Source organism: Brassica napus, chromosome C3 (genome assembly GCF_020379485.1).
Source record: "Brassica napus cultivar Da-Ae chromosome C3, Da-Ae, whole genome shotgun sequence".
In the NCBI taxonomy this organism is placed as follows: Eukaryota; Viridiplantae; Streptophyta; class Magnoliopsida; order Brassicales; family Brassicaceae; genus Brassica; species Brassica napus.
In genome coordinates this window covers 23,770,146-23,784,626 of record NC_063446.1, presented here as the reverse complement: position 1 = coordinate 23,784,626, position 14,481 = coordinate 23,770,146, and the positions used below count along the sequence as shown (strand labels likewise).

Here is a 14,481-nt window from a genome sequence, read left to right as displayed (position 1 = left end):
AACAAACTATATATTCTATACGCTTATTGAATCTATCCTACATGTAGCTATATTCTTTGTCATCGAATAAGACCTTTTTATATTTCAAGAACTCAGAAACCTACCTGCACCACACCGCACCTCATTTTATAAAGCTTTTTTATATATTATTTTTAGAAAAACAGATCTATTTTTCTGGATTTGACTTTGATTCATATGTACGTACGTTACAGAATTTAGGAATACAAACTTTAACGATTAAAAATTAAGAAAATGTATTGCGTGTTTTATCAACAATGATACAGAACAAAATAAAATGAAAAAGATAAGAAAAAAGAGTAGCTACGGTAAAGAAAAGTCAGCTAAACCGGTAACCTCATCGAACCACTGGTTGAGCCGCCTGTCCCGGTTGACTTAACCGAAGTTCCTTCGCCGTCCTTATTGACTCCTCCTCCTCTTGGCACATGCACCGAACTGTTCCTCCACAGAAACGACCCGTTTCTAAGAAAAGCCCACCGGTCTGACCGTACCGAATCACCGGTTGAATTCACCACAGCATTGCCTCTAACGCTACCGGTAGCACCTAGCCTAATCGAACCATCATCACGACTCCTCCACAGAAACGACGGCGTTTTGCGGAACAACCAACGATCAGACCAAGCCCTTGACCGGTCAATCGGTTTACCTCTTCTCGAACTCCCTCCCCTAGTAAGACTATCCGACCGGTTCAGTTTCCAATTTTCCATCATCCTCTTCCTCACCTCTTCAGGTAACCGGAGAGTAAACCGCTCGGTACACTCTCCCGGTTGAACCACCGAGTGCCCGGTCGTATGCGATCTCGAGAACTTGACTCGTTTAACATCCACCGGTACACCTGGCAATCTCCTCGAATCGACTTCATTCGTAACCGATTGTTCCGGTACAGGAGCAGCAACCACCGGTTCAGGATCCACCACCACATCCCGCAACTCAAGATCCGGTTCGACAGCTACTTGCTCGGCGAGATTCGCTCTGCAAACGGGACAAGTCACGTGAGCCTCAAGCCAGGCGCCGATGCAGTGAGGGTGAAACACGTGATCGCATTTAGGCAGCAAACGCAGCGTTTCGTCGTCTTCGAACTCGTTCAGACAGATCGCACACTCCAGCTCCCCTTTCCCTAGCTTCTGCGTCTTCACCTCCGAGTAGACGAACGTGGGAAACGTCTCCACTACGGAAACGTCGAGCCCACGCGCCGCCGCGGTGACGTTTCCTCTGGTTCTTCCACCACCAGCCGGCGAAACTCCGGCGTCGGGTGCGCCGGAGCAGTAGCGGAAGTAGATGGAGAAGAAGCCCATGAAGAAGAGAGCTGTGATGAGGATCACGACGATCACCGCCATGGCTGGACTTAAGTTACCGTAGTTATACCTTTCATCTCTCGGATCAGGCTGGCCCTGACCCGCCACAAGCTCCGCCGCTGATAATATTAGCAAGAAAACAATCGGCAAAACGCCGGGAAACGCCGGCGTCGCGTGATCAGATCTTCTCATGATTTTGTTGTTTGTGTTTTTTTTTGCCTCTTGGAGAAGAAAAGTTTATTATTATAACGTCAAAAGAGAACGAAGAAGAAGAGATAGCTGACAGTGACGTAAGCAGTAGAGTCAGCATTGAGTTCCACGTGGCAATATAAGCTTCGTACAATCAATTAAACGTGACATTTTTTCTCTGTATTTGTAACGTAATCAATTTTTAAATGAAATTTTCTGTTGGTTTGTGTTACTATTACAGTGAAATTAGTTTGGTGTTATAATAGTCGTATGAAAACATCCTTATCGGTACCGGTGAGAAGAGTTAACTAACTATATGTTTCAAAATTTTCAAAAGATTACATGAAGAGGAGAGTTAACTAAACTATGTTTGCATATATAATATTTCGGACAGCTTTTGTATGTTGTCTTTTATTGTTCAACAACTATGCTAAACTTCTTTATATCGTTTTCATGTCACTGGATTCACAAAGAACTTTTTTTGTTTTGTTAAAGTTTCAGCTGTTATCCACAATTTTTTTAATACATGCACATAAACAAAGACTCGTTTTCGAAAAAAAGGACTCGTTTTCGAAAATTATTTTGGGTGTCTCCTTATAAAAAGAGCGATTTATTTGCAAAGATCTTATAATTTTTCGAAAATCAAAAAATCAACTAGCGAAAGTAGAACAAATGCAAAGAGAGGACAAAACTCCAAAAAGAATCGGGTTCCACAATTACTAGAATTTTTTTTGAAACACTCCACAATTACTAGAATACACATGGAAATTTATAGACCATTAGCTTGTGTGTGTGGGTGGCCATTAGCAACTGATGCCTTTACAAATATGCTTTCCTTATGGTCCTGATGAAGCCTTTATAAATCGTAAGCGACGAACATAATTGACTTTAACGAATGTTTGGACCCCTCCGAGTTGTGAGTTCAACAAACAACGAAGATAACAGCCGGTGGTGGAAGCAAAACGCAGTCAAACTTCTACCGCAATTCTATTACACACAGATTAATATAAAACTTCAAAATCCATTATAATTATATTGTAATGGAACGATAATAAGTTAATAACAGCCAAAAGCTTGTAATGATAGTTCCGACAATGTTAATTGGGATGGAGTTCACTACACTCAAGCTGCAAATCGGTTTGTTGCACAACACAATCTCTCAGGTAGATATTATGAGACGGCATCGGCTTGGAATCCTTAGAAATGCCTCCAGAAACATTGTTTATGGAGAGAACAAAGAGAATTGCTAGTTAATTTCTATACAAAACTAAGCATATACAATATATTATGTATATAGTTGTTAACTGATTACTTAGCAAGGCCTTTTGTTGTTGTTTCAAGTGTGCAAGTTAGCATTGTTTATTATAGACTCAATGAAAAGGATCTTCAAATTTCTTGTAATGTTTCTTGTGTCATAAGCAATATGTGTGTATCTACAAACCACACACAAGTTTGTACAACAGTTTCCACAAACCAAAAGCCACAAAACTTCATCAGTAAATGGTACAAATTTTCAAAATCAAATATATTTCCGAATTCTTTAGTTAAATGTTGAGTGCTTCAAATATATATTAGAAATCAGTAATTAAAAAGTAACAAACGCTCTTCAGATAAGAGTATAATACTAAAACATAAAAGTACATTACAGACAAAAACAATTAGTTGTGTGCAAAGCAATAATAGTAATACAGGTTTTAATGCAGGCTTTCTGCATCATGTACATCAACACACGGAAATGATTCTAATTACTAATTAGGTAATCACAAGAAAGTTGACAAAACGAAAATATAAAAAAACAAGTAATGTATTTATTTTTTAAACAGATTAGCCTAATTAGCAGGATCAAAATACTGCAAATTAACGATATGAATACTTAGATAGATTTACTCAATTCTGATTTTAAAACAATCTACAAATCCCTTGAATCACTCAGAACTTTTATCCTAAAAAGGAGAAAATCAAAAGCGTTGCTATATATAGGATTTAGTCGTACTAGAGTCTAATTATAATAGATTAACAAGAAAACTATTAGATATATTCACTGGTCAATAAAGAAGCAATTAAATTAGTAATCTAATTTAAAACACAAAGCTAAAACCTTTTCTTTCGGGTGTCTCGAGACCAACACCAAGTTCAAAACTTCCTTCTTATTTCTTTTCCATGATTCTCTCTGTCTTTCAAGTTTTAGGTTTCTGATAAAATCTTAAAAGTTTCATGGTTGTAGACAAAATCAACGTAGCTTCTCCCTTATGTTGTGTTCTTCCAATGTAATTACTCAAATCATTTCTATGTTTTTCTTTCTCATATTTGGTTAAGTCTTGTCTGAATCTTCTTTCCTGCTAGGTACGACTCAAAACATTCAAGTTATGTCACTGAAGAAGATTCAGACGACCTGAATCATACTACAAAACACAAAAGAACCAATGCTATGCTTTCTGCTTCAGCTCACGGTAAACCTAATATATATCATTGCTTGTACACCAAGAAACCTAGTTCTTCCAAACGTTTCACGATTTTTCTTCTCTCTCTCTCCCAGATCTGAGATGTCTACAGGTAGAAAAAGAGAAGCAAGATCCTGAATCACCGAGAGGAGCTCTAGAAGCATGCTTAAACCGATGCTCCATCTCTTCCTCGGAAGATCCTCCTCAAAACAAAGAAGCTATAGAAAACGCAGACGCAGACGTGCGTTGCAAGAATCTCAGAGCATCTTCGAACTGGGGGAAGTTCTTCAAGCTTTGGAAACGCAGGTCCATGAAACGTTTGTCTTCTTTCCCTCCGTTAAGCTGTGCCCCAGTGATCTCCAAACGCAACAAAAACGCAGATCCAGACGTCGATGATCTGAACCTTCACGATATCTATGACTTCCAATCATCTCTTCACAGCTTCTCAATCACTGACCTCGAAATAGCAACTGACTATTTCAACCCTGGTAACGAGTCTTAACTTATATTCTTAACATACTAACTAGTAACTATGTTTTTATCAATTCTAACATTTTTTTAAAGTTTTTTTATCGAGTCAAAATGTGTTTTTAGAATCTTTTATTACTTTAGGCATTGTTTTTATTGGTTACTAACATTTTTTTTTGTTTTTATCGAGTCAAAGTGTATTGTCTTTTACTACTTTAGGCATTGTTTGGTTGCTGTTGTGACTGAGATTGTAAAACGTTAATAAACGTTTGCAGAAAACATAATCGGGAGAGGCGGTTACGCAGAGGTCTACCAAGGAATACTACCAGAGGGAAAGCTAATCGCTGTGAAACGTCTCACCAAAGGCACACCAGACGAGCAAACAGCTGAGTTTCTGTCTGAACTCGGGATTATAGCTCATGTTGATCATCCAAACACAGCCAAGTTCATCGGTTGTTGCACTGAAGATGGAATGTATCTTGTTTTTAGACTATCTCCTCTTGGGAGCCTAGGCTCTCTACTCCATGGTATATACGTCCACTTTTAAACTTGACTGATTAAACAGTAATCATGACCGAACCTGAGATCTAGGAGCCATAAACATTTTTAAGTTAATAGTAAACATTTTTTTAATAATTTGGAGACCATGAGATATATGTGTATTAAGTTATTAATAACACTTTAAAATTTGGGGGCTAAGACGAATGTTTCATTCGATCCGGTAACCATCTTACTGTTAATAATGATTATAAATCTTATGTTTAAAATTGGCAGGACCTTCAAAAGATAAGCTTACTTGGAGCAGACGTTACAAGGTGGCATTAGGAACAGCAGATGGACTAATGTATCTTCATGAGGGTTGTCAAAGAAGGATCATCCACCGTGACATCAAAGCCGACAACATTCTCCTCACCGAGGATTTTCAACCGCAGATATGCGATTTCGGTTTAGCCAAATGGCTACCAAAGCAGTTAACGCACCACAACGTATCCAAATTTGAAGGAACATTCGGGTAACGCTATGTAAATCATTGTTTATTTAACAATTTTTAAGAATGTTTTCTAAAACGCACGGTAACGTTTTGATTAGGTACTTTGCGCCGGAATATTTCATGCATGGCATTGTTGATGAGAAGACGGATGTTTTCTCCTTTGGAGTTCTTCTCTTGGAACTCATAACCGGCCATCCAGCTCTTGACGAGTCTCAGCAAAGCCTTGTCTTATGGGTAAGTATACAGACCGGTTTGACATTTGAGGCTTAACCAAACCGGTTTACAGTCAATTGGACATTCCTTTTTACCATTTTAGGACAAGTAATGTATCATTTTCTATATGGCCACAGGCCAAACCGTTACTAGAGAAGAAAGATATAAAGAAATTGGTGGATCCGTCGCTTGGAGATGAGTATGATCAGGATGAGCTTAACCGGTTAACTTCCACAGCTTCTTTATGCATAGAGCAGTCTTCTCTTCTACGACCCCGTATGAGCCAGGTACAGTGATATAAGTTATCCCTTGCGTTATCAGTTAACAGTTTTGATTCTTTTTTGTTCGGTTACAGTAATTTAAAAAATGTATGTCAGGTTGTTGAATCATTATTAGGTCAAGAAAGTTGCGTTGTAACACCAAGAGAAGACAATAGAAAGATGATGCAACGAACGTATTCTGAGGAGTTATTAGATAGTATAGAATATAACTCAACTAGGCACTTGAGAGATCTTGATCGCATTCGAGAGGTTGCTTTAGCTTCTTGAAAGTTGAACAATGCCATTATGTATGTATGTACTGCATCTATTGATTCTATTTAGCTATTATGTGTGGACTGGTTGTTAGGCCTGTGATTGAACGCAAGCAAATGTTGAGACTTTTGAGTTTCAGAAGCTGCCTTGAACGTATGGTTTACTCTACTTATTTCGTTTCTCTTGTTTCCACAAGCTTTAGCTGTTTCTTTATCATTGTACAGAGACTCCTCACACGTCCAAACAAAAAAAAAATTCCTTATATTGACGTAAACATAGGACTAGTCCACATGATTATATAACTTAGTCTACATGTTAGACCTATCTTTAATACTCGATCAAAAACATATACAAATACTAGAAAAAAACAAAACTAATATCATATAACCAAATGGTGATAGCCTAATCTCTTGGGACTTGGTGTTGTACTTGCATTCTCCTCAGCAAGAAACTTTGACTCACAAATCAAATAAGCCCATAGACCTTCAGTGAAAGCACCAAGAGACCCAATATGTATTATTGTAAAATTCACGGCCCAGTGCATATTAATATGAGATGCTTCATACTGCATGTAAAAAGTTGATTTAACTATTTTTTGTGAACGAAAGCCCTCTTATGATATTTTTTATCTTTTTATAAACCCTATTGGCTGATCGGCGTACCGCACTGCATGCCTGATCAGAGAATGTAACTGTAATCTTTTGGACATGTCTTTTTGTCCCTTGAATGTTAATTTCTTATCAGGTGGAGATACTTTCTTTTGCGCACTACTATCGTTAGAGACTTATTTCAAATTAACGACAAACAAACAAATGGTAACAACAACTCTTTGCACACAAAAAGAAAAAACAAATGGTAACAACTCTAAAAATATGAAAACAAAATTTTCTGGTTACAGATTATATCACTTGGCTTTTATGAACATTACATGTATCTCTCCGACCACAGTAGTGAGTGTACTTCACAGCTTTTGTGGGCGTGCTCTCTCCTTTAAGCTCACTGAGACTTCCAACAATCTTTTCTTATGGTTTCAACCGTCTAAACCCAAACCAAATCTCGTAGTGATTAAACAACAAACTATCATGCGTTTGTTTACCAAGATACTCAAGCCCCAAACTCGCTAGCTTCTTCGCACACTCGTCCCCACCTAACCTCGAACAGAACTTCACGTTATGCGACACAAAGATCCTCCCTTCGTAAGGCTTCAACTTCTCCACCAGCCTCTCGAGTCCGGCCCACACGAGCTTATCAGGCATATGGAGAAAGACCGCACTCGCGTATATAAGATCATACGTTACACCCGAGCCGAACTTGCTGAACTCCATGTCGTCTCCTCTGAGTATAAGAGGTCGTTTGTGCAAAAGACCTTGAGAGGGAAGCTCGTATCTTAGAGCAGCCATTAGAGAAAGCTCGTCCTTTTCGAGGCAGTGGAAGTGCGAGGGATTGAGGTAGCGTATGAAATGCAGACCCACGCGTAAGGTGCCGCATCCGATTTCGAGGACGCGAGAGTTTGGTTTGAGATTGGAGGATTCGGCCAAGAACTCGAATACGTCGCGGCCGCCTGCCCATGGCTCGCCGTAGTTGCTGTGGTGCTGCTCGACTAGTAACTCGCCAGGGCATGGAAGAGCTGTGTGGTTGTTTGCTTCTTCTCCTTCGTAATGAGATATACCCTTGTACCTGTTATGAAACAACACAGAGTAAAAGCTCGAGTCTTTAATATTCAAGAATCAGAGTAATGTAATGAAAGATCATAACTTTACCACTTAGATTAGTTTTGAAAAGACAGTGACAACTAAGAACTAATAAACAAGAGCAGAAGATGATAAGATATCTCATCAAAAGCCCTACACTTTGGTAAAAAAACCAATCTACACAAAGAAACAATCTCTCAGCAACAGTCTCGGGGCTTGTTGGATTCAAACAAATGAGAACCCTTTCACTTAAAGAGACAACGAAGGCACATACAAACTTGTTCACTAAGCTAACACCAATTCGATTCTCAAGAACCATTCAAAACTACTTAAGCTTGAAGCTGTAACGCTTACTGTTTAAGATCTGCGAGTTGTTGATCTCTAGTACGAGGATTGATCCCTTTCCTAAGCTCATTCTTCTGCATATGCAAACCGTTGGATCTAATCAGATCTCTAACCCACTCTATATCCTCTCTCGTCGTCGATATCCTCTCCTCTAACCTCACGTCACTAACGCTTCCACCGACTACGTTCGAAGAAGATAGAGATGGAGGGCAGGAGCAGGAGAGAGAAGAGGAGAGGAGGAAGAAGACAGCAGCTGCGAAGGAAACGGAGAGTACAAGCACCGGCACGCTCACGAATACTCCTTTCTGCATCGTCGGCGAAGAGGAGGAGAGAAACGCCATTGATGATGAGAATAGAGAGAGAGGAGAGAGATCTCTCGTTAAGGAAACTAGTGGAAGGTTTTGTTGTCATTGTGATTACTTACTATAATTAGTATGTCGAGATTAATCTTTTGATTAAAGATCGTAATTGCTGTGAACTTTAAAGCTGTAATTTTTTTTATGAATTAATAATTACTCGAATGTACTATTGGATGGGTTCCCAAATATCATTCTATATTTAATTACTAGCTCCTAAATTTCAAAATATCATTCTATATTTAATTATATTAAAATTTATTTTATAATCTTTTTTAAAAAAAATTGGAGATAAAGATGCTTTGAATATTGAATGCTATCTCTTACACATGTATATCTATCTATATCAATAAGAATCTTATACCGCTGTAGAAAATGTTATTATTCTTTGTAAAAAATATTTACTCAGAGAACTTTGTAAATTTAATAATTATCAAGTTTATTACATCTAGTTTTACATATTTTTGAGAGTTTTGGATTTTGTCGTCTTGTAATTACCGGTCTGTGTATATGTAATAAGAAGAAGGATTTATATAATCTTATCCTTAATAATAAAACAAATTAAAAAAAAAAGATTTATGTAATCTTATCCTTAAATAAATAATATTTCAAGTTTCAAGTGCGAAGCATTGGAAAAGAGTTTGTGTTCCTAATGTCCTCCTCCTATACCTTTTCTCTTCATTAAAAAAAAATACTTTTGTTTCTTTCTTTCTTCTTCTTCCTCCGATTCTCGCCATCACCACAGCCTTGGAACAAGCTCTGCTCTGGTGTGTTTCCTTAATTGACTTTTCCCCAAATTCGTGCAAACTTTTCGAGGTTTGTAGATCAATCTGATCCCCCCCCCCCAACCCAAATATCGATTCCTTCCCGCGCGAAAGATCGATTCTAGGGTTTTGAAAAGTGTGTTGAATCTCGTAGGTTAATCATCATCGATTTACATCGGAAGTTCAGATTAAAAGGTGTGCAGATTGTTTCGTCTACGACTTTATTTAGATAAAGTTGTGAAATTTATAGTTTTTTTTTGTTATTTGACGACTGTGTTGAATGGATCAAAAGTTTTTTTTTTATATCCAAAGGTTTTGCCTTTTTTTTTGATTTTTGATCATTCAATTTAGCTTCTCTGTTAGCTGATTATCCTCTGGGATTAATCAATTAGGTTTATTATAATAATAGTTTTGTTTGAAAGGGGGGGAGAGGTTGCTTAGTTAGTTACTCACTTGCTGTGCTTTTGGTCCTTTTCAGGATGCACCGGGTTGCAAGTTCAGGGAGTAATGGCGGTTCTGTCCGCAATCGCAAAGAGAAGAAGCTTACCTATGTCTTAAACGATGGCAACGACTCAAAGGTCAGCTTCTTTTCACACCAATATGAGTTTCTGCTAGCTTGCTAATCCATGCTTGTGTTACCTTTTCTTTGAAGCTAAGAGTTATCTTCTTCTCAAACTCAACTCTGATTATGTTCTCTTGTGTAATTTCCCACGCTGCAGCACTGTGCTGGCGTTAATTGCTTGGATGTGTTGAAGTCGTCTGTTTCCGGTGATCAGAGCTACCTCTTCACTGGAAGTCGTGATGGTACACTTAAGAGATGGGCTTTTGATGAGGATGCGTCCTTTTGCTCAGCTACCTTTGAGTCTCATGTTGATTGGGTATGGAGTTTTTTTTCTGACTCTCAAAGGCTTACAGTATTGGAGTTTTTATGTAATTAGGATCATGTGTTTCCTGAGTTCACTTGTCCTGTTGTACATTTGATAATTTTTGAGCTCCCTTGTTGATTGGTCAGGTGAATGACGCTGCTTTGGCTGGTGAAAGCACTCTTGTTTCTTGTTCTTCAGACACTACTGTCAAGGTTTGTGAATTTGTCACAGTTGCTTGCAGTTGCAGTATATATCCTTCCTTTTAATATTTTTTTTTGGGTACCACCATATTGGGTTCTTAATACGGCTTAATTTTTCTGTTACACTAGACATGGGACAGCTTATCAGATGGAGCCTGTACGAGGACTTTCCGTCAGCACACGGACTATGTTACTTGTCTGGCAGTTGCGGCAAAAAATGTATCTCGACATTCTTACATGCTTTTTTTTTTCTTTCTGTATGATATGTTAAGTTCCCGTTACCACATTCTGATACTAACTTGATGTTGTTACTATTAGAGCAATGTTGTTGCATCTGGTGGCCTTGGCGGGGAGGTTTTCATATGGGACATCGAAGCTGCTTTATCACCAGTTGCGAAACCTAATGATGCAATGGAAGAAGGTTCTACAAATGGTCTTGGGAACTCTCAGCCCGTCACAAGTTTAAGAAACGTTGGTTCGAGCAACAATATCTCTGTTCAGTCATCACCATCCCATGGGTACGCACCAACGATTGCTAAAGGCCATAAGGAGTCCGTCTATGCTTTGGCGATGAATGATGCAGGGACGATGCTCGTCTCTGGTGGAACAGAGAAGGTACTCATACAATTTAGGATCTAAGAATATATCAACAAGAGCACATACAATATTTGGGTTTATGTTTTCTGAGTACTACTCGGTTCTTTTTGTTTATTTGCAGGTTTTGCGTGTCTGGGACCCTAGATCTGGTTCAAAAACTATGAAGCTGAGGGGGCACACAGATAATGTCAGAGTGCTGCTTCTAGACTCAACTGGCAGGTGAGTTTTCCGGTTGTTTTTTAAATAATTGTTCATTCCAGCAATGGTTTATTTTGGGTCCTTTTGGTGCCTATTTTCTTCTCTATCTGATATGCTTTCTTTGTCACCTTGATACTGCAGGTTTTGCTTGTCTGGGTCCTCTGATTCTATGATAAGGTCTTTATCTTCTTTCTTTAATTACTTCATAACTACGAGCCCTGTGGCTGCAGAAGATATCATTTCGTTTCTTCTAACTGGTTCTACATTCATTTTTAGACTTTGGGATCTAGGTCAGCAGCGATGTCTTCATACCTATGCGGTGCACACAGATTCTGTTTGGGCGCTTGCATGCACTCCATCATTTACTCATGTTTATAGCGGTGGAAGAGACCAATCGGTGAGTAGACTTCAAAATTTCCTCCAAAGTATAACTTCCTTTTTTAATTTCCATTTATGTGGTTTTGTTTCTGTCAGCTATACTTGACAGACTTGGCAACAAGAGAGAGCGTTTTGATGTGTACTAAGGAACATCCGATTCAGCAATTAGCGTTGCAAGATGATAGTATATGGGTTGCAACAATAGACTCCTCTGTGGAGAGATGGCCCGCCGAAGTACAGAGTCCTGAAAAGGTCTTTCAACGAGGTGGCTCTTTCTTGGCTGGGAATTTGTCTTTCAATAGGGCGAGAGTGTCCTTGGAAGGACTAAATCCAGTAAGAACAATACAATTTCTTCCTTTAAATGCTTCTGTTTAACCTTTTTTGAGTCAATGTGTCTAATTTTTGGCTTGTCTGCAGCCCCCTGCCTACAAGGAGCCTTTGATGACTATTCCAGGAAGCCACCCGATTGTGCAGCATGAGATTTTAAATAATAAAAGGCAAATCTTAACCAAGGTGAAATAAACTTTTCTGAATGCTCTTTTGGTAAGACCACCGTTGATAGACTTGTGGAAGGGTCGATTATATCTGCTGTTTTTCTTTTTCTTTTGCAGGACGCAGGTGACTCAGTGAAACTATGGGATATAACTAAGGGTGTTGTGGTAGAGGACTTTGGGAAGGTCTCTGTGAAACTTAGGCTTCTTATTTGAGTTTCTGATTAGATTATATGTACATGCTGCTGTAATCCTGAAATTATCTGTTTCCATGTTTTGCAGATATCATTTGAAGAGAAGAAAGAAGAACTGTTTGAAATGGTAAGTCGCTTTGATACGTTTTCTAAGATTATGATAATTTTTCTTTAGCGCGACTAGCAGATTTGTGATATATTGTTCATCTTCTCTGTTTTCAGGTAAGCATTCCGTCATGGTTTACTGTGGATACACGACTTGGATGCTTATCCTTACATTTGGAGACTCCACAATGCTTCTCTGCTGAGATGTATTCAGCAGACCTCAAAGTTTCCGGGCGACCCGAAGATGATAAGGTAGATTAAATGCCTGCATCTTTCCTTATGTTGAAGCTAACCTCGAAACGTTTATCTTACTATTACATGTTGTTAATAGATCTTTGCATGCTCTGTTTATCTTACTTACACTCTTATATGCTCGAGCTTAGTCAAACTAAACCGAACTTTTGTCATTGGATTGTGTGATTTGTAGATTAATCTAGGTCGTGAAACACTGAAAGGCCTGCTGGGTCATTGGATGGCAAAGAAGAAGCACAAACCAAAACCCCAAGCTCTTACCTCTGGAGATGTTCTATCCGTAAAGGATACCAAAAAGAATCTGAATGCATCCAAAAGTGAAGACAGCAGTGCTGGGAATGATCCGGTGTATCCTCCATTTGAGTTTCCTTCTATCTCCCCTCCGTCCATCATCACTGAGGGTTCTCAAGGAGGTCCATGGAGGAAGAAGATAACTGAGTTTACCGGAACTGAAGATGAGAAGGACTTCCCCTTGTGGTGCCTGGACGCCGTCTTGAACAATCGTCTTCCACCTAGAGAAAATACAAAGTACAAGCCACCATCTTGTTCTCTAATAAAAAAATTAGTTAGGACTTTTAGCATTTTACTCACTAATGTTTTTATAAATAGATAAAGCACACCGTCTTGCTTTAGTATCTTACATTGGAAGGTCTTTTAAATTTTCAGATTAAGCTTCTTCCTGCATCCATGCGAAGGCTCAAATGTGCAGGTGGTCACACTAGGGAAACTTAGTGCACCCCGGATCTTAAGAGTTCACAAGGTAAAATTATCCATCCGTAAAGTAAACCTACAAGTTATGCTTGCAGTTTCTGTTATTCAATGGCTTCTTTTTGGCTACTGTAGGTTACCAATTACGTTGTGGAGAAGATGGTCCTTGACAGTCCGTTGGATAGTTTAGCTACTGATGGAGCAAGCGTTTCAGGAGGACCACAGCAACTGTTTGCAGGAAATGGACTGCTAACGCCTGGATCAAAGCCTTGGCAGAAACTCAGACCTTCCATTGAGATCCTATGCAATAACCAGGTAAGTCAGCTTCAAGGATATGTTCACCAACACATCAAAGAACCAAAAAAATTGGTTTACTTGTCTAGTTTATCGTTTGCAGTTGTGGCTGAACAAGGATGTTTTTTTTGTGTGATTATATCAGGTCTTATCTCCAGAGTGGAGTTTGGCAACTGTGCGGACGTTTATATGGAAGAAACCTGAGGATCTAATCCTCAACTACAGGGTGGCTATAGCTAAATAACTTATGAGGTAAATTACTCGAAGAAGGTGAAAAAACTCATGAAAGAATGCATTTATGTGAATGTGTTTGTCAAGTTAAAATTTGTGGAACATCAATCTCCATCGACGCGATGGTTCTTAACTTGAGAAGATGATTTGATTTTAGGTAATTTACATCAGAAAGAAGATAGAGAGAATAGATTTTTTTCATATGTTCTTCCTGATACACAGAAGCCTTTGTAGATTGCTATTTTATTTTATATTTGCAAGAATGATAGGAACATACTTTATGTTGAGGATGAATATCATCACCATATATCCTTTATTGCCTTACAGATTTGTGACCAAATGGGAATCTGCTGCTTCATATAAACACATGCAAGTCTATAGCTTTTCAATGTTTTGTTCATTCCGAATGGGTATAAATCATGGTTTAGTTTACTCAGCTTCATGCTGGAAAATAATGGGAAGCGGGCGTGAATCCAGGAGCTGTTGATAAAAGGTCCAAGATTTTAGATGAGATGGTGTCGACAACTTTACTAATATTTGTACATTTTGAGCTTTGAGAACGAGTAAAAACTTACTGTCTCTGTTTTTCATTGTGCCCTGAACAAATGCTCTGTATCTAAAGTAAAAATCAAACACTCATTCACAAGCTTCAGGCAAATTCCC

General features: G+C 38.7%; 4 protein-coding genes across 7 annotated transcripts; 2 read left to right on the top strand and 2 right to left on the bottom strand.

The window, feature by feature from the left end:
- Positions 1 to 214: 214 nt before the first annotated feature.
- LOC106388832 (E3 ubiquitin-protein ligase ATL6-like) lies at positions 215 to 1,555 on the bottom strand. The gene has a single exon (XM_022699412.2). The coding sequence runs from the start codon at positions 1,503 to 1,505 to the stop codon at positions 342 to 344; it is 1,164 nt and encodes a 387-aa protein (XP_022555133.1). The 5' UTR covers positions 1,506 to 1,555; the 3' UTR covers positions 215 to 341.
- Positions 1,556 to 1,785: 230 nt separating this feature from the next.
- LOC106388830 (receptor-like cytosolic serine/threonine-protein kinase RBK2) lies at positions 1,786 to 6,401 on the top strand. Its single transcript, XM_048750106.1, has 8 exons — positions 1,786 to 3,769; positions 3,846 to 3,952; positions 4,039 to 4,431; positions 4,687 to 4,938; positions 5,186 to 5,423; positions 5,501 to 5,636; positions 5,753 to 5,902; positions 5,993 to 6,401. The coding sequence occupies exons 1-8, from the start codon at positions 3,717 to 3,719 to the stop codon at positions 6,161 to 6,163; spliced, it is 1,500 nt and encodes a 499-aa protein (XP_048606063.1). The 5' UTR covers positions 1,786 to 3,716; the 3' UTR covers positions 6,164 to 6,401.
- A 520-nt stretch (positions 6,402 to 6,921) lies between these two features.
- LOC106388833 lies at positions 6,922 to 8,587 on the bottom strand. Its single transcript, XM_013828994.3, has 2 exons — positions 8,194 to 8,587; positions 6,922 to 7,825 (listed from the first exon to the last, which is right to left on the bottom strand). Exons 1-2 carry the CDS (start codon positions 8,523 to 8,525, stop codon positions 7,171 to 7,173), a joined length of 987 nt encoding a protein of 328 aa, XP_013684448.2. The 5' UTR covers positions 8,526 to 8,587; the 3' UTR covers positions 6,922 to 7,170.
- A 569-nt stretch (positions 8,588 to 9,156) lies between these two features.
- Positions 9,157 to 14,476, top strand: LOC106388828 (WD repeat-containing protein 48). 4 transcript variants are annotated; one of them, XM_013828983.3, is made up of 20 exons: positions 9,157 to 9,356; positions 9,459 to 9,499; positions 9,783 to 9,882; positions 10,024 to 10,182; positions 10,317 to 10,382; positions 10,500 to 10,589; positions 10,689 to 10,985; positions 11,089 to 11,186; positions 11,307 to 11,342; positions 11,442 to 11,562; positions 11,640 to 11,876; positions 11,961 to 12,056; positions 12,155 to 12,220; positions 12,317 to 12,355; positions 12,451 to 12,585; positions 12,761 to 13,113; positions 13,252 to 13,345; positions 13,429 to 13,608; positions 13,733 to 13,839; positions 14,146 to 14,476. In XM_013828983.3, the coding sequence occupies exons 3-19, from the start codon at positions 9,784 to 9,786 to the stop codon at positions 13,829 to 13,831; spliced, it is 2,265 nt and encodes a 754-aa protein (XP_013684437.2). In that variant the 5' UTR covers positions 9,157 to 9,356; positions 9,459 to 9,499; position 9,783; the 3' UTR covers positions 13,832 to 13,839; positions 14,146 to 14,476. The 4 variants fall into 4 exon arrangements, with proteins under 4 accessions (XP_013684437.2, XP_048606061.1, XP_048606062.1 ...); XM_048750104.1 differs by lacking the exon at positions 9,459 to 9,499 and having other exon boundaries at positions 9,165 to 9,356; positions 14,296 to 14,476; XM_048750105.1 differs by having other exon boundaries at positions 9,171 to 9,499; positions 13,733 to 13,845; positions 14,280 to 14,476.
- Positions 14,477 to 14,481: the final 5 nt, after the last annotated feature.